The 26431-nt window shown below is 47.9% G+C and overlaps 1 protein-coding gene across 1 annotated transcript; it reads right to left on the bottom strand.

Annotated features, from left to right (window-relative positions):
* Positions 1–17025: 17025 nt before the first annotated feature.
* On the bottom strand, positions 17026–22313 carry LOC109771400 (serine/threonine-protein phosphatase PP2A-2 catalytic subunit). The gene is made up of 11 exons (XM_020330090.4): positions 21990–22313; positions 21407–21463; positions 20847–20930; positions 20650–20721; positions 20496–20567; positions 20375–20415; positions 19036–19102; positions 18032–18223; positions 17853–17942; positions 17664–17771; positions 17026–17559 (listed from the first exon to the last, which is right to left on the bottom strand). The coding sequence occupies exons 1-11, from the start codon at positions 22062–22064 to the stop codon at positions 17494–17496; spliced, it is 924 nt and encodes a 307-aa protein (XP_020185679.1). The 5' UTR covers positions 22065–22313; the 3' UTR covers positions 17026–17493.
* Positions 22314–26431: the final 4118 nt, after the last annotated feature.

Genomic DNA, 26431 nt, shown 5'->3' with positions numbered 1-26431 from the left:
GTTCAATTGTCGGTTTTCTGATTAGAAACAACATGAGGACCAAGGAATGAACGGAGATGGCAAGTATCTATTGTATCAAGAATTCTTAAGAGGTGGTGAAATTCTCATGACATTCTTAGCATAAAGATGGTAATACTCCAAGGTAAAGAAGAACAAATGCTGGATAGCAAGCATCTCGAGGTATAACACAAAACACGAACAAGTTTGTGGTTGAGGGAAGGCAATAAAGCGGTCAATGACAACACAAATCATTGAGGGCAAGGATGGTATTTCTCATCATGAATTCAATTGATATCCTGGAAGAGCTCAGAATGCTGATGATGATCATGACAAATTTTGTCAAGAGGCTCCACGAAGAAGCAATTGAATAGCGGCTACATCAAGCAAAAGGATTGATCAGCAGGAGATTATTGGGTCCACGGATACGACACAAACTCGGAATCAAGCTTGATGTTCGAGGTGGAACGATAAGATGAGGAAGATCAACGTAAGCTTAGCTCAGCGTAGAAAGTTATGCTCCGGGAATAAGGACCAGGTAGCACAGTTAAAATCAGCATGATAATGATGTAGCCGATCAGGCTAGGAATGGCGTGATGGGGTATTAAAATTCTCAACAACAAAGTACTAGGAGTACTAAATCTCAGTGTTGATTCGATTCACAACTCGGTGTTTTTGGTTGACGACAACCTAGAACCCGTGGAGTGACTATGACGGGGAAAGGTAATACTCCATCAGAAATTCATAAGATGAAGTGCAATGGGTTGATATCCTCGAGATACTAGGGGGTAATACTCGAAGGAAGATCAAAATAGAGGTTGCAGAGATGTATTGATTTGTAGAAGACAAGTGCTTTAACTTGTCTAAGAAATGGAATCAAGGAGAAAATATGGTCGGAACCACGATTGCAAAGGATCAATCCACAGACACGAGATGATATTATATCAATGGGGTAATTATTATTACAAGGAGGTTCCATGATAGGATCTACATCGTTTCCATGGGCATGAACACAGTGTCCAAGGTCGACTCCCACTTCTCCAATGCATAACCTTTCATTCACCTCTCGCGTTCCCAGAGGTTGTAGTGTTGAAAAATTATATGGAGAAACACTAGTAGAGTGTGACCCGTAGAATTTTTCGGGTTCACACAAATTCGGGAAGGGCATAGGTTCAACCCATCGGGGCATCGTGGAAACATATACCACAAACTTTTAGGAGTAATTAACACAAGCCCGAAAGTAGAGCATGGTTGTCAAAGCAGAGGATACAATTTACCAAAGGTATTATGTATCAGGGAAAGAACTTCTCGAGGTTTTTGTATACGAAGGACACTGTCGGATGATAATTCAACAAAGGATCTGACGGTCCCTAACAGAGCTGATGTGAGCATCGGCACACAACCAGAGGAAGGAACAATGCGAAGGCATTGATCATAGAAACAACTGACTAATTCAAAGCTCAAATGCAAAGGAATTATGATTTCCAATTCAAGGGATCAAAAGCAAACGCTCTGATTAAGGATGGATAAGTTGAGTAGGCTTAGGGGTACAATCGATGGCAATTTGAATGCTTGAGATCCAGCTCATCTTTAAAATAACATCTGAGCTAGAAGGATGAATTATAGGACCTAGCTGAGGGCGAGCACTCGCAACATATTGGATCGGCGGACTCAAAATGACAATGGCAAAGGATGCCAATAAGATTACCAGACTTACGAGATTATTCATATTGCAAGCAAGCAAGAATTTCAAGAGCAATAGGCTGCTTAGGGTTTTCGGAACATCGAAGGGTATTTTGGAGACTTTTGTGAAATACGTGAATCAACTGGGGATGAGCGGATACTCGGTAAGTGCGAGAATTATCCATAGGGGTATTCAGGTGACAAAGAACAACAAGGCAATAAGCTCAAAGGATTCTCGAAACAACGGAGAGCATTTTAGGGCATCTTGTAATAAAAAGATCAACAGGGAATGATAGTAAGCATGGCAAGTGTACGTGGTTATCATAGAGGATTTTCAATGGAAGGGAATTGCAAAAGCGATGGCACTAAGTCTCAAGAGAACATCGTAGAGTGTCTTCGGAATCTTCTGGTGTAGCAGGCGATCATCTGTAATAAGGGGCTCTCCGGGAGAAAGTAGTTACGAGAACCTAGAGTCAGAGTTAGTAAAATCATTTAACCCGAATAGAAGAGAGATTAGAGTCCCAGAGTATAGACGGGAAATAAAAGATCCTAATACCACCCAATGGCGACGTGGGCCCGTGAGTCACACAGCCATGTTAGTAAATGTTTTGCAATGACTAGACTCAACTTCGGCCAAGGAGTTGGTAAGGGGATTCCTACAGGCAGTCGGCTCTGATACCAACTTGTGACGCCCCCGATTCAATCGTACACTAATCATGCATGCAAATGTGTACGATCAAGATCAGGGACTCACGGGAAGATATCACAACACAACTCTAAAAACATAAATAAGTCATACAAGCATCATAATACAAGCCAGGGGCCTCGAGGGCTCGAATACAAGTGCTCCATCATAGACGAGTCAACGGAAGCAACAATATCTGAGTACAGACATAAGTAAACAAGTTGCCATAAGATGGCTAGCACAAACTGGGATACAGATCGAAAGAGGCGCAGGTCTCCTGCCTGGGATCCTCCTAAACTACTCCTGGTCGTCGGCGGCTTGCACGTAGTAGTAGGCACCCTCGGTGTAGTAGGAGTCGTCGAAGGTGGCGTCTGACTCCTGGGCTCCAGCATCTGGTTGCGACAACCGAGAAGAATGGAAAGGGGGAAAAGAGGGAGAAAAGCAACCGTGAGTACTCATCCAAAGTACTCGCAAGCAAGGATCTACACTATGTATGCATGGGTATTTGTGTAAAGGGGCAATATCGGTGGACTGAACTGCAGAATGCCAGAATAAGAGGGGGATAGCTAGTCCTGTCGAAGACTACGTTTCTGGCAGCCTCCATCTTGCAGCATGTAGAAGAGAGTAGATGGTAAGTTCACCAAGTATAATCACATAGCATAATCCTACCCAGCGATCCCCTCCTCGTCGCCCTATGAGAGAGTGATCACTGGGTTGTATCTGGCACTTGAAAGGGTGTGTTTTATTAAGTATCTGGTTCTAGTTGTCATAAGGTCAAGGTACAACTCCGGGTCGTCCTTTTACCGAGGGACACGGCTATTCGAATAGATAAACTTCCCTGCAGGGGTGCATCACATAACCCAACAAGCTCGATCCCCTTTGGCCGGACACACTTTCCTGGTTCATGCCCGGCCTCGAAAGATCAACACGTCGCAGCCCCACCTAGGCACAACAAAGAGGTCAGCACATCGGTCTAAATCCTATGCGTGCAGGGGTCTTGGCCCATCGCCCGCTGCTCACCTGCATGTTGCGAACGTGGCCGGTAAGCAGACCTAGCCTCCCTAATACAAGAGCAGGTGTTCTAGTCCAATCCAGCACGCGCCGCTCAGTCGCTGACGCCAAGAAGGCTTCGGCTGATACCACAACGTCGAGGGCCCATAACTGTTCCCGCGTAGTTGGTTAGTGCGTATAGGCCAGTGGCCAGACTTAGATCAAATACCAAGATCTCGTTAAGCGTGTTAATTGATGTAACCGCAGACGCCGACTAGGGCCAGGCCCACCTCTCTCCTAGGTGGTGTCAACCTGCCCTGTCGCTCCGCCGCAAAGTAATAGTCGGGGGCCGTCGGGAACTCAGGCCCACCACTACCTGGATGGAGCCACCTGTCCTTTCAGCCCCCACATCGGAATCACTTGCGGGTACTCTACGAGCCGACCCGACTTTAGTCTCAACATGTATCATGTGTAATATGTATAGTATATACCCGTCATCACCTCCCGAGTGATCACGACCCGATAATATAGCATAGCAGACGGACAAGAATGTAGGGCCACTGATGGAATACTAGCATCCTATACTAAGCATTTAGGATTGCGGGTAAGGGTAACAACTGTAGCAACAATGACAGGCTATGCAGCAGAATAGGATTAACCGAAAGCAGTAACATGCTACACTACTCTAATGCAAGCAGTAGAGAGAAGGAATAGGCGATATCTGGTGATCAAGGGGGGGCTTGCCTGGAAGCTTAGCCAAGAAGGAGGGGTCATCAACACCGTAGTTGTACTGGGTAGCAGCGGCTCGGTCTCGGTGTCTAACGAGAGAAGAGGGGAAAGAAACAATAAATATAATGCAAACATAAGCATGGCATGACAATGAGCGGTGCTAGGTGTGCCCTAACGCGGTAGTAGGTGATACCGGCAAAGGGGGAAAACATCCGGGAAGGTATTCCCTGCGTTTCACGTTTTCGGACAGATGAATGAGAGGGAGAAAGTTACATGTTCGCTATGCTAGGGATGTGTGACGAACGAACGGGCTGCGTATTCGGATTCGTCTCGTCATTCTGAGCAACTTTCATGTAAAAAGTATTTTCATCTGAGTTACGGATTATTTTACATTAATTTTTAAAGATTTAATTCATTTTTAGAATTAACGGAATTAATTTAATTAGAAAATTTAATTATGATGTCATCAGTCAACCGTCTGTTGACTGGGTCAACAGACGTGTAGATCTCGTTCGTCATTGACTAAGACTAATTAATCACGGTTAATTAGTTAACTAAGTAATTAGGTTAACCTAAACAAAATTAATTAAGTTAATTAATTAATTAATTAATATTTTTATTTTGTTATTTTTTAAAATTCTTTAATTTCCTTTTTTCACTTCTGAGGCGTGGGGCCCCCTAGTCAGTGGCTATGGGGGAGGCTAACGGGCGCGCGGGCGACGGGTTACGGGCGCACGAGCATGGGCGCCCGAGCGGGGTCGGGCGCGGCCCAGGTGGTCGACGGCGAGCGGCGCCGGCGGTGGGTGCGCCGGTGGTGTAGAGCCAGCAACAGGGGCCGGCCGCGGCGCGGGTGCGCGGGCGGGAGGAGAAGGAGCACCGCGCGGCGCGTGCAGGCGTGGAGTGCGGGTGTTGGCGGGACGCGGCACAGGCGGGCGGAGGCGACGACGCTGGTGGGCAGAGGCGGCCAGCGGGCGGCGGCGCGGCCTCGGCCGCGAGCGGCGGCTGCAGGGGCGCGAGCAATAGCGGAGGCGCGCGATGGACGCGGGGGGGCAGGCGGAGCGGGCAGTGAGCGCGGCAGGGGCGCAGATGGCAGGCTTGGCCGGTGCGGGCGGCGGAGCGCTGAGCGTTGGAGGCTCGGGCGCGCTCTCGCGCGATTGAGCGCGCGTGGGGGAGGAGGAGAGGGCAGGGCCTCACCGCGGGGCCGTAGGGACAGGGCAGCGGGGCTCGGGGAGGACGACGGGGACGAGGCGACGACACAGAGGACGGCGAGGCGGCGACGGGGTCGACGATGAGGTGGCCGTGGCGGGGGCGTTCCGCGCGGCGTCGAGGCGGCGGGGGTGGTCGACGGGGTTGGGGTGCCGTGGGGAGGTTCGTTCCCCCGATCCCGATCTGGATCGGGGAAGGGGAGAGAGACGTGGGGATCGTGGGGAGGGGGAGGGGGCGACCGGTAGCTAGGGTTACGGGTGAGGGGGTTATGGAGGGGCGGCTGGGCCAGTCTGGTTGGATGGCCAGCTGGGCTAAGGCCTAGCGGGGGGGTCCTTTTTGTGTTGCTTTGTTTTATTTCTTTTCCTTTATTTATTCTTTCCTTTTTATTTTAGTTGCAATTTATTTTAGTAAAATATACACTTAGTATCTAAATTAGTATTTCGACAGTCACAAAAAGTCTAGACCCCAAATAACTTAGTTTGACATTTTATTAATTATAAAAGGTATTCAAATAATCGTTTTTGCAACTGTTTTACTTAATATAGTGCACTTATATACTTTACAGAAGTGTGGTTTCTTCACCAATATTTAGTATGGAATATTCGCCACAACCCAAACATTTTTCTTTTATTGTTTGAAAACTTTTGTTGTTTGGTTTCATTTTAAAATTTGAAATTTGAACTGGGTTTCGAACTGACGCGAGTTTATCAATAGTAACCGAGGTGACGTGGCATCATTAGCAGAGGTTCACTGTAGCTTAACTACCCGGGCGTCACATCCACAAACTTCATCCACATAGATTAGGTGCAAATCGGGATGTAATGTTCCATCTCATGCAAAAGAATTAGCCAGCAGTTTCTCTATCATACCCGAAGGAATTTCAAATTAAACATTTTCAGTAGGTTCAGTAGGTTGAGGAGCAACTATTTGCTCTACTGATCGGGGCGAAGATACCCCGAACAAGCCCCTCAAAGGATTACTTTCCATAGAAACAAGTGACAGTAAATTTCAGCACACTATATAAATTTTTCCTTACCAAAGGCGCTTCACTCCCCGGCAACGGCGCCAGAAAAGAGTCTTGATGACCCACAAGTATAGGGGATCTCTCGTAGTCCTTTCTATAAGTAAGAGTGTCGAACCCAACGAGGAGCAGAAGGAAATGACAAGCGGTTTTCAGTAAGGTTTTCTCTGCAAGCACTGAAATTATCGGTAACAGATAGTTTTGTGATAAGGTAATTTGTAACGGGTAACAAGTAACAGAAGTAAATAAGGTGCAGCAAAGTGGCCCGATCCTTTTTGTAGCAAAGGACAAGCCTGGACAAACTCTTACATAAAGGAAAGCGCTCTCGAGGACACCTAGGAATTATAGTCAAGCTATTTTTCATCACGCTCATATGATTCGCGTTCGTTACTTTGATAATTTGATATGTGGGTGGACCGGTGCTTGGGTGCTTCCCTTCCTTGGACAAGCATCCCACTTATGATTAACCCCTATTGCAAGCATCCGCAACTACAAAAGAAGTATTAAGGTAAACCTAACCATAGCATGAAACATGTGGATCCAAATAAGCCCCTTAAGAAGCAACGCATAAACTAGGGTTTAAGCTTCTGTCCCTCTAGCAACCCATCATCTACTTATTACTTCCCAATGCCTTCCTCTAGGCCCAAACAATGGTGAAGTGTCATGTAGTCGACGTTCACATAACACCACTAAAGGAAAGACAACATACATCTCATCAAAATATCGAAGGAATACCAAATTCACATGACTACTTATAGCAAGACTTCTCACATGTCCTCAGGAACAAACGTAACTACTCACAAATCATATTCATGTTCATAATCAGAGGGGTATTAATATGCATAAAGGATCTGAACATATGATCTTCCACCAAATAAACCAACTAGCATCAACTACAAGGAGTAATCAACACTACTAGCAACCCACAGGTACCAATCTGAGGTTTTGAGACAAAGATTGGATACAAGAGATGAACTAGGGTTTGAGAGGAGATGGTGCTGGTGAAGATGTTGATGGAGATTGACCCCCTCCCGCTGAGAGGATCGATGGTGATGATTTCCCCCTCCCGGAGGGATGTTTCCCCGGCAGAACAGCTCCGCCGGAGCCCTAGATTGGTTTCGCCAGGTTCCGCCTCGTGGCGGTGGTGTTTCGTCCCGAAAGCTTCCTCCTTATTTTTTCTTGGACGAAAGACTTCATATAGCAGAAGATGGGCATCAGAGGCCTGCCAGGGGGCCCACGAGACAGGGGGGCGCGCCCCCACCCTCGTGGCCAGGGTGTGGGCCCCTTTGGTTGATTCTTTCGCCAGTGTTTTTATTAATTCCAAAACGTGCCTCCGTGAAGTTTCAGGACTTTTGGAGTTGTGCAGAATAGGTCTCTAATATTTGCTCCTTTTCCAGCCCAGAATTCCAGCTGTCGGCATTCTCCCTCTTGATGTAAACCTTGTAAAATAAGAGAAAATAGGCATAAGTATTGTGACATAATGTGTAATAACAGCATATAATGCAATAAATATTGATATAAAAGCATGATGCAAAATGGACATATCAGCCACATCCACCTTATGTTGTTCCTGGTTGTCCAGGGTTACCTCCACTTCCATCAGAGTTGCCAGATCCTCCAACAGATATGTTAAAACTTGAGCCGGCGGGCGTGTTGATCTGCCAGCACCTGCTGCCGTTACCGCCGCTGCGGTGAAAGTCATAGCCGCCGCGGCTGTCGAACCGAGAACCGGCTGGGTGCCAGCCATGAAGATCGCCACTCTGTTCGCCGGCTCATGAGGGTCTGGAATACTGTCACAGTCGGAAGAGCCCCCAAGCCGTCCGTCTTGTAGTTGATACATTGAGTTGGTCTCGCCCGTGGACGATTCACCATCAGAGTAGATGGCCGTCTCACCGCCAGACACAGAGCCTTCCAATTCAGCCCCATGGATAAATCCAACAAAGGCACGCTTCACGGCGGGTTGAACCCGGGCGGGTCGTGCACGCTGAGCCGTCTCGATGATGTCGGTGCAGATGTCCGGCTCAGGGCCGGTTCACCGATCTTGCCGATGAAGACGTGGATTCCGCCGAAGGGGACCCGGTACCCGTACTCAATTGAGCCAGCCTCGGGGCCCCAGCCTGCGTCGTCGATGTAGAGCTTGCCGCAACGACTCTTGGTCATCCGGCCCGCAGCGTATCCCTTGATCCCTTCAAAGCTACCCTGTAAGAACTCTAAACCACCGTGCGCTGGCTCCATGGTGGGCGCCAACTGTCGTGGAATTGTCACGGCAGATGTCCTAGTGGAAGGACTTAGTTGTGGAGCCATTGCGACGAGGTTAGCTTAAAGGGGTTAAAACGGGACAAAGGACACGAGGAGTTTATACTGGTTCGGCCCCTTGCAGTGAAGGTAAAAGCCTAATCCAGTTTGAGGTGGAATTGCTAGGGTTTCGATTACCAGGGAGCAAATACGCTTGGCCTGGCTTTCGATTTGTTGTTTTTGCCCTAAGCCACTGCCGGGTCGTCCCCTTATATACACGGGTTAACGCCCCGCGGCTTACAGAGTCCCGGCCGGCTCATACAAATGTGTCCGGCCCGATGACTTATCTTACATGCCTTACAATACAAGTCATATATACATGGCGGTTTACACTTACGGGCCTTAAACCGCCTTTGGGTTTTGGGCCCTTTAGCAAGTCTACTTCATGAACCGCCATCTTCAACATATTCATGGGCTTTATTTAGATGAACCGTCATTGGGATAACCCAGCCCCTCCTGGGCGGGTCATATACAATAGTTATATCCCCTACAATTACCGTTGCTGTTGTCACTACTATCAAAACTATCAAACTACTTTGCTACTGATCACTTTGCTGCAGATAATTAATCTTCAGGTGTGGTTGAATTGACAACTCAGCTGCTAATACCTTCAAATATTCTTTGGCTCCCTTTGTGTCGAATCTATAAATTTGGGTTGAATACTCTATCCTCAAAAACTGTTGCGATCCCCTATACTTATGGGCTATCAGCGCGCGGCGAGCCGCAATGCCGCCAGCCCAGCAGACGCCGGAGGAGGCTGCCCTGGCAGCGTACCAGGCGGCGTTCGGGTGGGCTGGCCCTGCTCCCGTCTTCATCGACCTCACCGGCGGCGATGGCGATGGCGACGTCGACGTCAAGGGCAAGGGCAAGGCCAACGACGTCTAGGGCAACGTGCGGGCGTAGACTTTTTTATGTTTTAATTAATGTTTAATTAGGTTTAAGTGGACTTTGGTCGGCGGTTGACCGGCCACTTGCGTTTAATTGTGTTTATTTCTGCGAGTTATTCTTTTTTCTCCACGTCGGCACATTTGGGTGCGCCTCCTGTTGGGCGGTCAAGCCAACCCATTTGAGAATGCGGACGCGCACGTCCGCCTGGCCGATCCAAACGGACGAAAAGCAGACAATGCGCGTGTCCGTTTGGGTCGCCCTGTTGGAGTTGCTCTCATGGCTTAGAACGGACAGGCGTCAAAGGACCAGACTCTCCAAATGCAGGTCGTCTGTCAAATGTCTTTGTTTCCATAGTGGCGCAAAAGTGCTGATTGGTGTCAGGGGAGAACAGTGTTTCCGTTTTGCATGCTGGCTCACTTTGTTGGGCGCCCACCATAGTCCACACGTCATTGCCTGAAATGAGCTTGCAGCGTTCTTCAGGTTCAATTGCTTGCAAGTGGGAGTTGCTTTGGGTCGAACTCCTTGCAGCGTCACTTGCTCGCCTTCATGGACAAATGTGACATGCTTCTCTTGCCAGGACTGAATTGCGAGAGCCAATCCATCCCAAGAACGCCGTCATATGCACCAAGCACATAATATACCCCTCGTCACCTGCACGTGATTATTCCCATTTCTCAACGCAAGCAATTCCAGTCACTCACTCCGGCGACCATGAATTCGTCCAGACGGAGGGAGGAATCTGGCAGCAGGGCAGGGGATCCCCTCACCTCGAGCTGCTGTTACGGCGTTGCAGGGTCAGCCGTCCATGAGTGGAGCAATAAAAGTTGTGGTCTGCGTGTGCCTCAGCTTCCCCCGGCCGGTCGCCGGCGGCGGCCGCACTTTGGAAAAGAACCGCGCTTGCGCAGAAGCTTTTCTTGGATATCGACGACATGAAGACGTAGGCAAGAAGAATGGAGGACAGGGGCAGAGAGAAGGCGGCTACGGATCACGGAGAAGATGAGTAATAATTAACCAAGCTTCCCTGCCGGCTGCCGGCGGTAGTAATAAGCGGAGAAGATAGGCACGAGGCGAGGAAGGCAGAGAGAAGGGAATGTGGCGAAGGAAGGAAAAGACGGACAGAAAAAGGCGCGGGGCGAAGGAGAAAGGAGGTCGAGAGAATCGAACAATGGCATCTCTCTGTCGCTCTGTCCGGCGGCGCTTAAGTAATTCTTTAGGTAAAGCGGGAGGAAAGGCTACAATCCGTAGCCGTGTATCGACAGCTCGCTCACCCGGTGAGTAGAGAGCAAGGAAGGCCGCGAGAGAGGAAGGAGGAGCATCAAATCCCTCACACTGCGCTAGCTAATAAAGAAGTTTAATTCGTCTCTGATGAAGAAGATACGAGCATCAAATCCCTCACACTGAGCAAGGAAGGCCGCGAGAGAGGAAGGCCTTGTTTTTCTTGTGGAAACGTAGCGTGATCCGACCGGCGCCACCTATCCACCACCTTTTCCATTGTTCCGTCGCCACCCCAGAACTGGATAGTTATTCAGATTTTTCATCTACCGGCCGTCACCGACCCCATATGGATTGGTCGTTTCACCTTTTTTGGATTCTTGGCCATCCACTATCCACCACTCCCAAGAATACTTCTCTTCTCTTCCCGCACTGGATTTTCTTTCCTTTTCTTGGATGGAGGAGACGTAGATTCCTCCCTTGATGCTATGATGAGTGCGGGGAGGGGGGTGGAAGACGCCGGGCTGCGCCTTTCTGTGGAATGCAAGCAAACACGCTGGCGTTGCGTCCAGTGAGCCCTGCATGCGTAGTTGAAGGTCAAGCCGATTCGCCTGGATGATGCCTTTGTACTGTACCGACACATGATCCAACCAAGATTGCGCAGCGCCACGCAGGCTCGCCCCGTGACTCGCTGCCTCCGGCGGAGCGTGAACCCCAGCGATCTTTGGTTCCACCGTCCTTGTCACCGTACCCGTTTCGTGCTCCATGCCAAGCCGGCGTGATCGTTCCTGGCATTTAGCTTGCCTATCAGTGCGGACCGGGACGGGCGACGCGTCACTGTCCAGATTCCGATGTGACCACAGCCCTACCCACAGGGGCCAGCATGTAAATTCCGATCGGGCAAGAGTACGGCGGCGACGGGAGCCGCTGCCTGGTGGCTGCCTGCCCGATTGTGCTCGAGTCGCGCCCGGTCGATCGAGCTCGAGCCTACCGCCGCGCCGCTGCATGCAATCTGCGCGTCGGCGTTGCTCTTGGCGTGCGTGCGTGCGTGCATGCATGCACCTACAGCGAGCTAGCTACTACTAGTTACGAGTGTGGGCATGTAATACGTACTCCGTCGACCCCGCCTGGTGCGTGGTCTCGCGTGGGAGCCGTTCGATCTGCTCGCGGGACCAGCCATCCATCCGCCACCCACCAACCGATGCTACTACACTAGTCCATATGACGGCTCGTTGATGTGTTTTTAGAAAAGGCTCGTTGATGTGTACAGTTCATCAGTTAATATCTGTGAACTGTGATCATGCTCAATGATGTGACACGCTGCGACGACATGGACGTGTGATGCGGACGGGAAATCCGCCAATCAATATGTATGCATGGATCGACCGGCCGAGTTGTGCAGCCGGGAGTCGGGTGCGATGGACGAGTTGGAACACGTGTGGCTGGCTGCATATGCTGCGCCACCTGGGTCACCTGTGCGTGCGGCCGTGTGTCGCGTGTCGGTGCCGGATCCAAGGCCGGGACCCATCTTGCTACACTGTGCCTGCTGCTACGCACAGGATCTGCTTGCTATCAGTATCAGGTCCATTGTCTGTGTATCCCGGCAGCACTGAAGCAGCATCGTGGATTTGGCAAATCTCGAGGAAGTTTCATCGCACCCGCCCGCCGGCATTCGATCGATACTATAGGACCACCAACCGAACCCTCAAGTTGGGCGACGGCGGAAGTGATGGGAGGGGAGGAAATGTGGACGGTAGGGTTTCGGTGCCGGTGGTCTGCTTAAATAGCCGGACTAGGGCACTACGCTGCACTATCGGTCCGACAGAAGAGACGAGTTTTGAACCGTCGGGTTTCAGATTGTTTTCGTGTGGGACCAGGGAGTTAGTCTGACGTGGCGGTCGCGTCTGGGCCTCCCGATATCCATCCCAAATTTGAACTGTATATGAGGGGTGCCGGTCAGGCTAGGAGTTTGAGGCCGGTTTGAGAGGCTCGGATGGGTTGGAAAAAAAAAAAATTGACCCGCCAGTGGCACGTTTAAGTGATGTTTAAGGTGTCCGGCTGTAGATGTTCTAACATCACCACTCAGCTTTTGTTTAGATGATACTACACAAGACCAAAGTAGTAGCAGGACTGCCACATGCATGCATTAGGGGCACATTTATCGTTCTTGCTGCTAGCGGTACGGTGGTGTTTCCTGTTCCGAGGAAGAGACAAGCGCTGCCACCATGGCATGGACCCGCCCGGAAATGCGCTCCATGCAAACACCACTGACCTGATTGCTCAATCGATTGATCGATCGGATCCCCATTCAATTCCATCCCATTAACTGTGCTTACCCGTGACCGATCGATCGATCTACCTCAGGCATATTCCCCATGACTAAGAGCGTCTCCGGCCGTTGGCCCCCTAGGACGCATAAAAATCGCCCCTAGGGCGAGCCAGCGATACAATCGGCGCTGGGGCAGTTTTGCGCCTAGTCGTCGCCCCAGCTCGTTCCCAGGCGTCGATATTGGTCCACTTTTCAGCCACCTTTCGGCGAATAAAGGGCCCATATGGACGAGAATAGGCCCATATTCGGCATGGTTCGCCGTGGCTCGGCGTTCAATTATCAACATAAATATTTTTTATCATATATTTCATCACAGAAAAATCAAATACTTCAACAAAATAGTACAATAACAAATAATTCAATACAAATTATATAGTTCAACAAATAAAAACTCATATTTCAACACACGTCGCGCCCGGCGTCGCCCTTGAGCCTTCATAGGTGCTCCACCAGATCAAAAAAATGCTGCAGCTGATGATGCACCTGTGGGTCTCGGATCTCCTGACGCATACTGAGGTAGGCAGTCCAGGTTGCCGGTAGCTGGTGATCAACTTCGGCTAGAGGACCCTGCCTGTAGTATGGTTCAGTGTCAAACACTGGGTCTTCTTGCTCGCTCTCGATGATCATGTTGTGCAAGATGACACAGCAAGTCATGATCTCCCACATTTGATCTTTCGACCAGGTCTGAGCGGGGTACCGGACAACAGCAAATCGAGATTGGAGCACACCAAATGCCCGCTCGACATCCTTCCTGCAAGCCTCCTGAATCTTCGCAAACCAGGCGTTCTTGCCTCCTGGCACAGGGTTTGAGATCGTCTTCACAAATGTCGACCATCTCGGATAGATGCCATCAGCTAGATAGTACCCCTTGTTGTAGTGCCGCCCATTGATCTCGAAGTTCACCGGAGGAGAATGACCTTCAACAAGCTTGGCAAAGATAGGAGAGCACTGCAGCACGTTGATGTCATTGTGAGTTCCTGGCATACCAAAGAAGAAGTGCCAAATCCAGAGGTCCTGTGTGGCTACCGCCTCAAGTACCACACTGCAACCGCCTTTGGCGCCTTTGTACATCCCCTACCAAGCAAATGGACAATTCTTCCATTTCCAATGCATGCAGTCGATGCTTCCAAGCATCCCAGGAAATCCTCTTGCTGCATTCTGTGCTAGGATCCGAGCAGTGTCTTCCGCATTGAGTGTTCTCAAGTATTGCGGTCCAAACACTGCCACCACTGCCCGACAGAACTTGTAGAAACACTCTATGCTGGTGGACTCGGCCATGCGCCCATAGTCGCCGAGTGAATCACCGGGAGCTCCGTATGCAAGCATCCTCATTGCTGTCGTGCACTTCTAGATCGAGGTGAATCCAAGTTTGCCGGTGCAATCCACCTTGCACTTGAAGTAGTTGTCGAACTCCCGGATGGAATTCACAATCCTGAGGAAGAGCTTTCGGCTCATCCAATAACGGCGCCGAAATATTTTGTCGCTGTGAAGTGGAGCATCGGCGAAGTAGTCGGAGTAGAGCATGCAGTAGCCTTCGAGACGATGCCGGTTCTTTGCTTTCACCTGCCCCGGCGCCGAGCCACCTCGGCGCGGCTTTTCATTGCTCGCCAGCAGCTGGGCGAGGGCGGCGAGCACCATGAGATGCTCTTCTTCCTGGACGTCGGCCTCGGCTTCCTCCTCCAGCAGCACGGCGAGCGCTTCCTCGTCATCCGAGTCCATCGCCGAGGCAGGCAAATCGCCGAACACTTTGCGCCTGGTGGGCATGCACCCGCCGCAAACTGCCCCTCCGCGGCCGAAAACGGCGGCCGGAAACGCCCAGCTGCTGTTGGAGGGGCTGCCGCGGCGAACCTCTGCTACTTTTCCGGCGGGGAATGGCTATCTAGCGGTGAAGGGCGGCGGGCGGCGCCGGGATATAGCTAGTGGCGGCCGAGGGCGCAGGGGGTGGGAGGCGAGTCGGGGAAGAAAATCTTGACTTTTCACCTGACGGTGTGGGCCAGCCGCGCTTTTCCCTTGCGCCGGAGCCCCCGATCGCCCCTCAGTGCGCCGGGTTCGGCCTGCGGCCGCCGGGCGGGGGCGCGACTGAGACTTTTTTTCTACGCCGACGCCGAAAAAATGGCCGGTGGGCCTGTTGCAGGCGCGGCTGGAGATGCTCTAAACTAGTTAATCTTTGTGTCCATGAACGTAAATGAAAAGGGTCGATGGATGCGTGCATCAAGATTGTCAAAAGAAGAAAGAAAAACAAAGATACGGACAACGAGAGGGACACGAGACATCAAGCTTTCACTTTCATATGATCTTGTCCGTGGAAATCGTGTCGGCAATGATTCGATCACAGTTCTAGTACGATAAGCGAGCCCGCGCTCGTTCGCTGCAGCTTGTTTTGTTTATTTATAACCTAATCATCACTATAGCCAGAAATTAACAAACATTAGCTGCAAGGTTACCATCGTTCTGCATGGGTGGATGGATGCGTCCTAGTTAGTTAGGGCAGTGGTTCAAGTGTCGATTTGCGTCCGATATTCCGACGGCTACGTACGTAGCTTAGCGACCCTACCCAACACCAGGGCGGTTGATTGAAGCTGCATGGTCATGCATATACTTGTCCTCCTACTAACCTTTGAACGGCACAGCAGGTGCAAGTTCCTTTCGAGCATATGCGGTACCTCGTTCTCACCCAACCAACCTAACATATAATTCCTCCACCCGAAATTACTTGTCGCCAAAATAGACAAAAATAGATCTATCTAGAACTAAAATATATAGGTACATCCATTTTTCCGACAAGTATTTCCAGATGAAGGGAGTACTATCAATGTGCGAGTTCCTTTCGAGTACAATGCGGGTTGACTCAAATCGGCAAATCCTGTCCATGTCACCGGTCCATTGATCAACAGATTCATGCGGATGGACGCATATCAAGGTACGTAGTAATTACTAATCATGCTGTCAGTACGCAGGCTTGCTCCCTAAGCCTGTCGAGCCTATTGGTTAGCTAGCGAGGGCGACACCGCCATCTACCGGTACTAGTACTAGTTAATTACTCCATCAATTAACAAACGACGACGCTACTGAATGTGGTGTGCAGAAAGCAGCTGGGCACGGGCACAGTGCACATGTACGGCGGATTTAATTAGTTGTGCGGATTCCTGGCCCGCCCTTTGCCAACGATGACGCGGCGCCGGCCGGGAGAGAAGAGGAGAGTGATGCAGCTTGTAGCCTTTGCTGATCGCGGTGGAAAGGGGTGGCCTTTTTACCGGAGCCGCTGGAGGCAGAGAATCTTGGCGCTTGTGGAACCCATTGTTCCACCTATCAGGGGAATGGCGAGCACCACCAATGCTGCATGTCTTTCGATGATAGAAGAACGGCCAGGCGTAAAAGTACAGTCTCAAAGTGCAGGTGATCTTATCAAGTGACATGGTTTCCATAGTGGCCCAAAGGGATAAGCTACAGTGGTACCGGAGGTTGAGCCCATGCCCGTCCCCGTTGGATGAAATAAAACTCCACTGTAGATCGATGGATAGTTTTGCGCTCCAACAATCCACTGATATATTCTCATCGTAGATCAGAACTCTCTGTGCGAGAGGGACGTTCGTTGAAGGTTCTCATCGGCTTTGTATTCTCTGTGGTAACTGTGCTCGTAACACTTTGCGCTGTCAGTGTCTTCCCTGTGAATGGAATGGTGGCATGGTCGACATCGTTGGTTCGCAAGGCTTGTCGATCCGCATCGTCACTCACGGTCACAGGGTCTCGTCAGGGGGAGGTGATGGACCGTGGCGCCCCGCACTGCGCCACAGGGCGCATTCCCTGCCTTGCCTGTTCTGGTCCTACATACTAGTACTACAGTATATCCTCGCTAGTCGTCGTCGTTCCGACGGCATCAAAGGCCAGCCAGGGACCATGGCGGCGGCAGCGTCGTTCCGGATAAGACGACCAGCCGGCGGATGATGCACAGGCTTCAAATTCATAGAAAAGAAACCAACGACAGATCTGTAACAAGGCTTCAAATACATGCTAGTATTTCACAACAGGCTTCAATCTGTACAAGCTGACGAAATCCATGCCGGTTCGGTAGAGATTGATCCTAGCTTCCCTGCCATGAGATCCAAACTCGTTTAATTTGTGCACAATGTTAACCACAACTGCTGCACAAGTTATTACAATGCCCATCGTCTCATGTTACACTACACAGCCAACTTGAGAGCCAACAAAATTACTACCACGCGAGGCCTTTGATTTACCAGCATCATCCATCACATTCACACCCCTGAGCCCAGCATGAGCAGACAGATTACAACAAAAGGAGTGAATCAAAACGGAGCGAGACCCAGAACAACAAAAAATTATGACCGCACGACAACACGGCGCATCTAGCTATCACGCGCTTTTTTTTTGTTTGCTGTCGGAATAACCTAAGCTATCCCGTAAAATAAAAACAAAAAGGAATGGCCTAGGCTACATTTACAAGAAATAGTCGGGCGTCCTTCGGGTCACGTCAGGCTCCCCTCTCCTTGGGGCAGGCTCAAACTGCAAGTGCACAAGATCACAAAAGCGTGACGCCATGTCAAGAATACGGACAGATCACAGGGTGACAGCAAGAGAACTGAGCGATGGACAGAGAATCGAATTACCTGGATGAAAGTATGCTCCCTGCAGTCATCCACCTCCAAGATCGAGGCCATGTTACCGCAACGGTAACAGTAGTTAGGTGCACTAAATATTGTCACAACCTTTTGCTCCTGTTTCAGTCAAGAAAGGCATTAGGAAATCTGAAAGCAAAACAGGTCACAGTTGAAAGCATAGCTGAGAATGAGATGTACATGTGCCCAGTTGAATCCCTCCATAACTAACTGATGAGCTCTTGCTATTAGCTTAAGGCTATTGGTATGGTTAAACTGTTCTGAAATATCCTGGAAGAAGGAAGAAAAAAAAAGGCCATACATCAGCTCAAGCAAAGGAAACAAAAGAGCGGATATAAATAATGTATAATAAGCTAAACCTGGCCAAATGTGTATCCGGCACCACGCGGTGAAATGCCCCAACCACATCGATCATCAGGATCAGACCATAGAAGGTCACACATTGGCCCTTCGTGAGGGACTTCTTGGATACGGTCAAAGCTACGGACATTATCAAGTGTCTCGATGGATGGTGATAGTCCACCATGCAGGCAAAATATTTCCGACTCAACCTAGCAATAGCAATACAAGATGTTGAATTTAGCAAAGAGCAAAACAAAAATCAAGAAATTGAAACAGTATTTGTATGCTTATCAATCCAAAATCTCAGCAAGACCAACAAAATGAGCATGCTTTTCAATCATTAACTCCAGAACCGAAAATTGCATGATTTTATCAACTGTTAACAAACCAAAACCTCATTCTAATGAACAGATACAATCATACAGTACAAACACAGACTAACTTTAACAGGAGGAATGCTGTAAGAAACATCACTACATAGATTAGTTTAGTTCCCCCCAAAGTTGAATTCCCTAAGAAAGCAATGCATGATGGATGACAACACATTGGCAAGATTTCTAAGCTACGGTAACCAAGCTTAAATTTTAAAGGCTGGGCATCCCAAAAATAGAAATAAGTAGTTTTCATTCCACCATACACACTGCATCCTATGTGTTCCCTATCTTATACAAACTTGGCTAGTGATTAATATATTACAAGAATGACAAATGTCAACTTTATTTGCAATGAAAACCATGGTCATGGTTGTGATAAAGTAAAACCAGAAACTATGCATTCTTAAAAGAAATAAACATCAACTACACTCTGGAATTATTTCAGTGGACCTCACACAAAACCAGGTTGCAGAAAATTTATTTGATAAATCACTGAAACTATAGCACTACAGATAATAAATATGCAAATCATGCCCAAACAGACAAAGCCTTTGATATAACTACAACAGAACAAACAAGTAAATGGGGACAAAATGAAAATAAACTTGATATAAGAGCAGACAAAATAAAATTGAACTGATACCAACCAATGCTGTCAACGGTAAATAGTCAAAAAGATCCGTGAAGGTTTTCCATACATTAGCACTCCCATACCTGCAACAAAAAGGTTAAATAGTTCGGATGTGAGTACGATCCAATTGCTGCAAAGTGCCTATGAACTACAAACCAACCAACTCATTGATACATTGACGTCATAAGCCGATAAGCTTTATACAACAATTGCCAAGCCAGATCACAACAACAACAATGCGGAACATGAGCAGTTCAGCATGGTATGACCTCAATGAAAAAGCTTGAATGGCTATTTGGAGAAGAACCAAACGATGATGTGTGTCATATGTTCACCAGCTTCTATGAAATGGCTATCCTTAATATAGGACATCAGACAGTACTTTAAACTAAAAATCAGAAGTATGCACCCAACCGGGAGGCTTGAATACCAATGCTGGGTTGACAGGCTTGAAATCAGAGCATATGGTCATCTTAAAATCCATACAGTTTTGTTGCATTTGGTAAAATTAGGCCCCGTCGTCTCAACAGAAGCCAATGCATAATTCATTTTCCATGCATGTGCATATATTACTATATTAGATCTTAATACTAAGTTAATAACACAAGCAGTAACAGCATTTTGGTCATTTGACAATAAAGAACCTAACTGAATTCTTCGCAATGCTATTTTAAGAAAACGCCTATTATCTTTGGGCATGGCCTTTCAAAATCATAAAGTGTTGAGAGAGCTTTTGTTAATTGTAACAATTTACAAGTGGGCATCTTAGGGGTTGTTTGGTTCCTGGCCACACCTTGCCACATCTAGGCAAGTTTGACCAAGTTAGTTGGGTGTTTGGTTCTAGCCACACCTAAGGCAAGATTCTTTTTGTGAGAAATAAGCCCCACATGTCACACACATACAGCGTGGCAAGATTGCCTTAGGCAAGCCAAAGTGTGGCTAAGAATTTGAGCACCTAAGGTAAGGCAAGTGTGACAAAATTAGTCACCAACGAAACAGGCCCTTTAATCTATACCATCTTGTTACATTAGAGGCACATTAGGCCTCAACCGCCTCAAGAAGCACAAGGCATCCCATTCATTTGCCATGCAAAATATGCATATCTTACTACTGTAGTTAAGATCTTAATTATAACAGTATAACAAAAGCAGCAAAGTATAGTGGTTTGGTTTTTAACAGTAAAGTGCTAAATATGGATTCTTTGCCATGTTATGTAAATTACATCTATCAATCCTTATGTACGAAATTGCAAAATTATCCTGAATAGACAGACTACAGATATCGATATAGCATAATACAAAAACCATTGCGCTGCTTTCATCACTTAAAATAAGCATAGGATGAATGTTACTTACTTCCGTAGGCACTCATCATAAAATCCATAAACTTGAGTGATCTGCAGAATGGTTGCAGTTCAGTGTTCAATAGTGATCACTGAATGTGAATACACATAGTTTGTTTCTTATAAAAAGCTACCTGCCGGCTCTCGTGGTTTCCTCTAAGAATTGTAAGCCGATGCGGATAACGAACTTTCAAAGCTACCAGAAGCTGTTTAATTTCAAAAAAAAAACTTAGCACGATAGCTATATAAATAACTACTAAAGAAAATTGTGCTGGTTAGTAGTCCTACCGATACAGTTTCAACAGAATAGTAACCACGGTCCACATAATCTCCCATAAATAGGTAGTTTGTATCAGGACACTGGTTATAAGAACAACACAAAAAACAAGCTGACATAAGAATCCACCAAGTCAGGGTGAAGTACATCAAAATACAGTAGGAATCGTGAAAACAAAAGGGAAAGAAAAGGGGTGTAAAAGATTTACCTTCCCACCAATTCTGAATAATTCCGCAAGATCATGAAACTGACCATGAATATCACCACATATCGTGACAGGGCTTCTCACAGGCTGAAAGTAAGTTTGAATTTTAATGCAATGGCAAAGATCAACTAGAAATTACAGAACAGCCAAAAAAACAAATTTTGATATGTAGTCGCATGGCGATCTATAATTGAAAGCTCAGATATTCATGCCTTGAAACCCTGGTATCCACTAAGAAAATAATAATAAAATTCTAGATTTGTATCATGAATAAACTTTCTAAATTTCAAGCAATACCAAACTGCATTTACGACACTGCAAAATAAAATACACTTTTGACAATAGTGCAACTTCCATTTGACTAGAACCTTGATGAGAAGTTCAAATTAGGGCCGCAAACATCCACCATAGTCCCTGAACATTTTATTGACACTACAGCTTCCATTTTAGTTCCCCCCAAAGAAAAAATCATGTAAGAACAAGAAAAATGCAGACTGATGATACAATGAAGTTCAGAAGATTTTCCTGCCGATTTAATTAATGTAGAACGCATGATGATATACCTGAACATTGCTCTCCTCCATCAAAATCTCTTTAGCTTTCTCACACAGTGCTTTCAACTGCAAAAGAAATGTTTATAAGGTGATGATAACTCATTACCAAGCAACCTGATAGCAAATTAATTCTTCTAAGCACCGACAATAACATAAAATTAGTTCGTACGCATTTTGGTCCAATTGGTCAGGACCCAAAATGCAGGTCAAGACCAGCTCTATATAAGAACCTCTCCCTTATGCATGTCTCTTACGCTAATCTTAGAAGAATTCCTACAAACACTGCACAACATTATTACACTATTGCGAGAGCAATCATTCAGAATTCTCTAGTGCATCAAAATCGGTAGCAAACCAAACAATTCCCGCACGGAATGAAAGGCGCCAGCTCAAACATTCAATCGCTAGCAACCTCGTACAGCGCCAAAGGTTCATTCTTTTCAATTATATTAAGAGAGGCGGGCAACCGATCCATCCGGCCTGCCGGCCGCCGATCCGCCAGAAACCACCCCGACCCGCCCAAGAAACACGCAAAATCAAGCACCCAGGACTCGGGACAACGGGGAGGAGGAGGAGGAGACACGAGCGGCACCTCGGGCTCGACGAGTGGCTTGCACTGCAGGAGCTGCTCGATCTGCTCGTCGAGGCCGCCACGCGGATTCCCCATCCTCCCCTCCGCCTACCAGGCACGCGTCGACCCCTCCCCCCGCACGTCCGCCGGCGCCGCGAACCCTGGCACCAGATCTATCGGGAGAGGCGACCGCGAGTGGGGGGGGGAGGAGGGAGGAGGAGGAGGCGCGGAGCGGCGAGAGGTGCGGAGAGGCAGAGGAGGACGCGGGTGGAATAGCCCCAAAAAATATTTATCTTTGGATGCCGGGGAGTTGCCTCGCCGCTCGGGTGGTGATTGCGTGGCGGTGGCCGGCCGGTAAACTCTGCGGTCGGGGTTGGCCTTGGCCGCGGGGAACGGGTCTGCGGCTCGCCTCCGCATTCACAAATCACATTTGCTTATCATCATTTTTCTTTAACATAACACAGTACATACAAAGTAAGATGCTCACGTACACGCAAATTCAATCAAGATAACAAATATGTTTATGTAAACTCAATAAAGATGTCAAAGTTGGGGTTAGCTGCACGTCGAGTACCCTAAAAGGTCTCGTAGGCGATCGCCTACGAGAAACTCCTTTCTTCCACTGTTTGGAGTGGATCTTCGTCCGATCTAGGCCAGGGGAGTATTGTTCGAGGGACAAAGGGTCAATGGACATAAGTCGGAAACCATGGCGAGCGAGAACTTGGCGGCGTCTAGGGTTGATGGTAGCGGCGAGGGAGTTCAGACAAAGAAGAAGTTGGAGAAAGTCTAGTTCGAAGGCTGGTACGGCAGCGTTGCCGGCGGATTTGCTCAACGACAGGCTGCGTCATCTAAATCTAAGGGAAGATGAGGAGGAGGAGGTGGTGCTGGAGGAACTTGAAAAAGATGCTGAATTCATGGTTTTAGCCAGGGTGTATACGAGCCATGGAGCTTTCTATGGGAACACGAGATCTGCATGAAACCTTGCCAAGAAGTGGAGTTCAGATCGATTGAGGACAACTTGTTTTTCGGTCCAATTGACATGTTTGGGTGACTGGGAGCGTGTGATGAAAGATGGACCATGGACATTTAGAAATTGTCTGGTGCTGCTTGCACCATATGATGGATGGTCTGAGGTGAATGAAGTGGAACTCTATACACTTATCAGGTGTGGGTAAGAGTGATCGGGCTTAAGGGGAAGATGAGGTCAGGGAGCATTGCATGACAATTGGCAAAGAAAGCAGGGGTGGTGGAACGGGTAGATGAAAGATCAGCTAAAGGTCAGGGTAGGGGTATTAGGGTTCGCGTTACCTTGGATGCAACCGAGCCTTTAACCAGGTATGCAAGTTTAACTCTGAGAAGCAAAAAAAAGTGTACTTTGATTTTGAGTATGAATAGATGTCAGTGTTCTGCGGAGTATGTGGATTTGTTGGACATGTGGCTAAGGAGCACGGAAACGGCGTCCATGAAGAGAAGGATATTATCTAGCTCCCGACGCTTATTGCACAGGAGTTCATAAAAAATGAGTATTGATGGTATGGGTGCTATAGGGGGTAGATCAGCTACAAGAGGTGGGGTACGTTAGGGAGGTCATGGATTGAATGAGACTAGTGAGCTATGCAAGGAGGAAGACGACCTAAAAAGTATAGCCTCAAGCCCAGTTAATCCCCATAACAATTCTTCACTCTTATCAGGGGCTCTAAAACATCATCTAGATTATGAAAATAGTCAGAAGGGCATCAGAGCTGGTCAGCTGTTACTGACGGACGCAAAGGGGCTGACGAGGTGGATCCCGTGAACAGGGAATCAGGGAGTTAGGGGGAAATTGATGTGGCCATTAGTGGCAAAGCTATTGTTTCACGTACGGAAAAATTTCAAGCTATTTCATATGCTACACAAAAGGAAAGAGACTTGGACCATGGTGCTTCAACGGGACAAGTTTTAGTTGGTTCTATGTTGCTCCAGATGCCTCCACCACAAGAAGAGATCAGACCAACTTTCAGAACTCCCCCGAACAGGTTGTGTTTTGATCTATGGCAAGAAATAAGCAAGCAACTAGCTACGTGATATGTTTTTCCTTCCATAGTGCGAACGCTAGCTACATGCATGGCATCTTTCTCAGGCAGGTCTACAACTAGTACTAGTTACGTGTCATGTTCTAAGTCTAATTCGGTTGCTATGTGATCAAGGTGGCCGGATAATTAGTTAGGAAAATATCTTCTTAGTTGAGCGAAGAGTCCGTATCAGATTCCTTACCTGTTTGCTTATGAGTCGGTTTGAAACGACATGGTGTGTCGCCTATAAAACGGGCTGGCTTCGTCCATTGTACGGAGGCTATTTTTTTAGAGTTTAGACAATATTGTGTATCGATATTAAGCGACCCTCTTTGGGTGTCGTTCATATTTATTTTGTGTGAATTTTCTATTTGAAAGTTGCACTTGGTTCGAGGTCCGTCGTCACCGACGGGTTGCGGGCTGGTTACATCTACTATGGCGGGAGGTTTCTCGTGTGTCGACGGATTATCCGTTGGTGGTCGTCACCCCATCTTCAGGTTACGTGTACTGTTCACATAATTGGAAGATTTTATCGTGAATTTTGGAGGAGTTCGTTGCATCGTAAAAGATCGGGCCGAATCAGTGGCACATCCGAGGTCGTGCCTCGTCAGTTGGTATCAGAAATGATGAGGGTGTGAACTCGCAAGGAAGTAAAAGACATAACACTGATGGCGGTGAGGTGATGGACCTGGCAAGATTGGCGGTCTCCCAAGTGGAGGACCACTAGGCCCAATGAAGCTCCTAGGTCGGAATTTCCGTGGGATGCGTCAGGCCCGAGCATTTTGATCATTCTGGAGATCTAGATGTGTTATAAACCGGATGTGCTCTTTCTGTCAGACTCACATCTGTCTGATCCAAGTAGAACGGCTGATGAGAAAGTTAGGGTTCCAGAGGAGGCTGGTTGACCCGAGTGATGGTAGGGCGGGAGGTTTACCCTTGATGTGGAGGGACGACATGTCTGTCAGAACTTAGTGTCACACGTAACTTCATCGATGTTACTATTGATGATGGCCGTAAATGGCGATGTACTGGCTTCTATGGTGAGCCAACTAGAGAGAATAAGCACAAATCATGGGAGTACTTACATACATTACACCAGGCTCTTGATGATCCCTGGGTTATGTTTGGGGATTTTAATGAAATACACTTCTCTCATGATAAAGGAGGTGTGCATAGAGAGCAAAGCTGCATGCAGATGTTTCATGATGCCTTATCTAATTGTAACCTAGATGACATTGTAGGATCGAAAGTATGTCTAGAGGGGGGGTGATTAGACTACTTGACAAAATAAAAATCTAGCCTTTTCCCAATTTTAAGTCTTGGCAGATTTTAGCAACTTATCACAAGTCAAGCAATCAACCTACACATGCAATTCTAAGAGTATAGCAGCGGAATGTAAATCATTGCATATGAAGGTAAAGGGGAGGAGTTTGGAGGGAGCAAACGCAATGTAGACACGGAGATTTTTGGCGTGGTTCCGATAGGTGGTGCAATCGTACATCCACGTTGATGGAGACTTCAACCCACGAAGGGTAACGGCTGCGCGAGTCCACGGAGGGCTCCACCCACGAAGGGTCCATGAAGAAGCAACCTTGTCTATCCCACCATGGCCATCGCCCACGAAGGACTTGCCTCACTAGGGTAGATCTTCACGAAGTAGGCGATCTCCTTGCCCGTACAAACTCCTTGGTTCAACTCCACAATCTTGACGGAGGCTCCCAAGTGACACCTAACCAATCTAAGAGACACCACTCTCCAAAAGGTAATAAATGGTGTGTTGATGATGAACTCCTTGCTCTTGTGCTTCAAATGATAGTCTCCCCAACACTCAACTCTCTCTCATAGATTTGGATTTGGTGGAAAGATGATTTGAGTGGAAAGCAACTTGGGGAAGGCTAGAGATCAAGATTCTTATGGTTGGATTGGAATATCTTGGTCTCAACACATGAGTAGGTGGTTCTCTCTCAGAAAATGAATGCTTGAAGTGTAGGCACATTCTGATGGCTTTCTCCATGAATGGAGGATGGGTGAAGGGGTATATATAGCCTCCACACAAAATCTAACCGTTACACATAATTTACCAAACTCGGTGGGACCGAATACTCAAACTCGGTCAGACCGATTTAGTTCAAAATGAACGTTAGGATTTTTGGTGGGACTGACATGTCAACTCGATGGGACCGATTTCATTAGGGTTAGGGCATAACGTAATCTCGGTGAGACCAATCACATGAACTCGGTGAGACCGATTTCTGTAATAGGCAAACAGAGAGTTGGTCAGGCAAACTTGGTGGGAGGATTCGCTCATTTCGGTGAGACCGAAACGTTACAAAAAAGAAACAGAGAGTTTGCATTGCGAACTCGGTGGGACCGATCGCTCATCTCGGCTAGACCGAAACGTTATGAAGGGAA

The sequence above is a fragment of the Aegilops tauschii genome, chromosome 5, assembly GCF_002575655.3.
Source record: "Aegilops tauschii subsp. strangulata cultivar AL8/78 chromosome 5, Aet v6.0, whole genome shotgun sequence".
In the NCBI taxonomy this organism is placed as follows: Eukaryota; Viridiplantae; Streptophyta; class Magnoliopsida; order Poales; family Poaceae; genus Aegilops; species Aegilops tauschii.
Note: the sequence above shows the minus strand (reverse complement) of the source record. Positions and strands in the feature narration are given on the sequence as shown.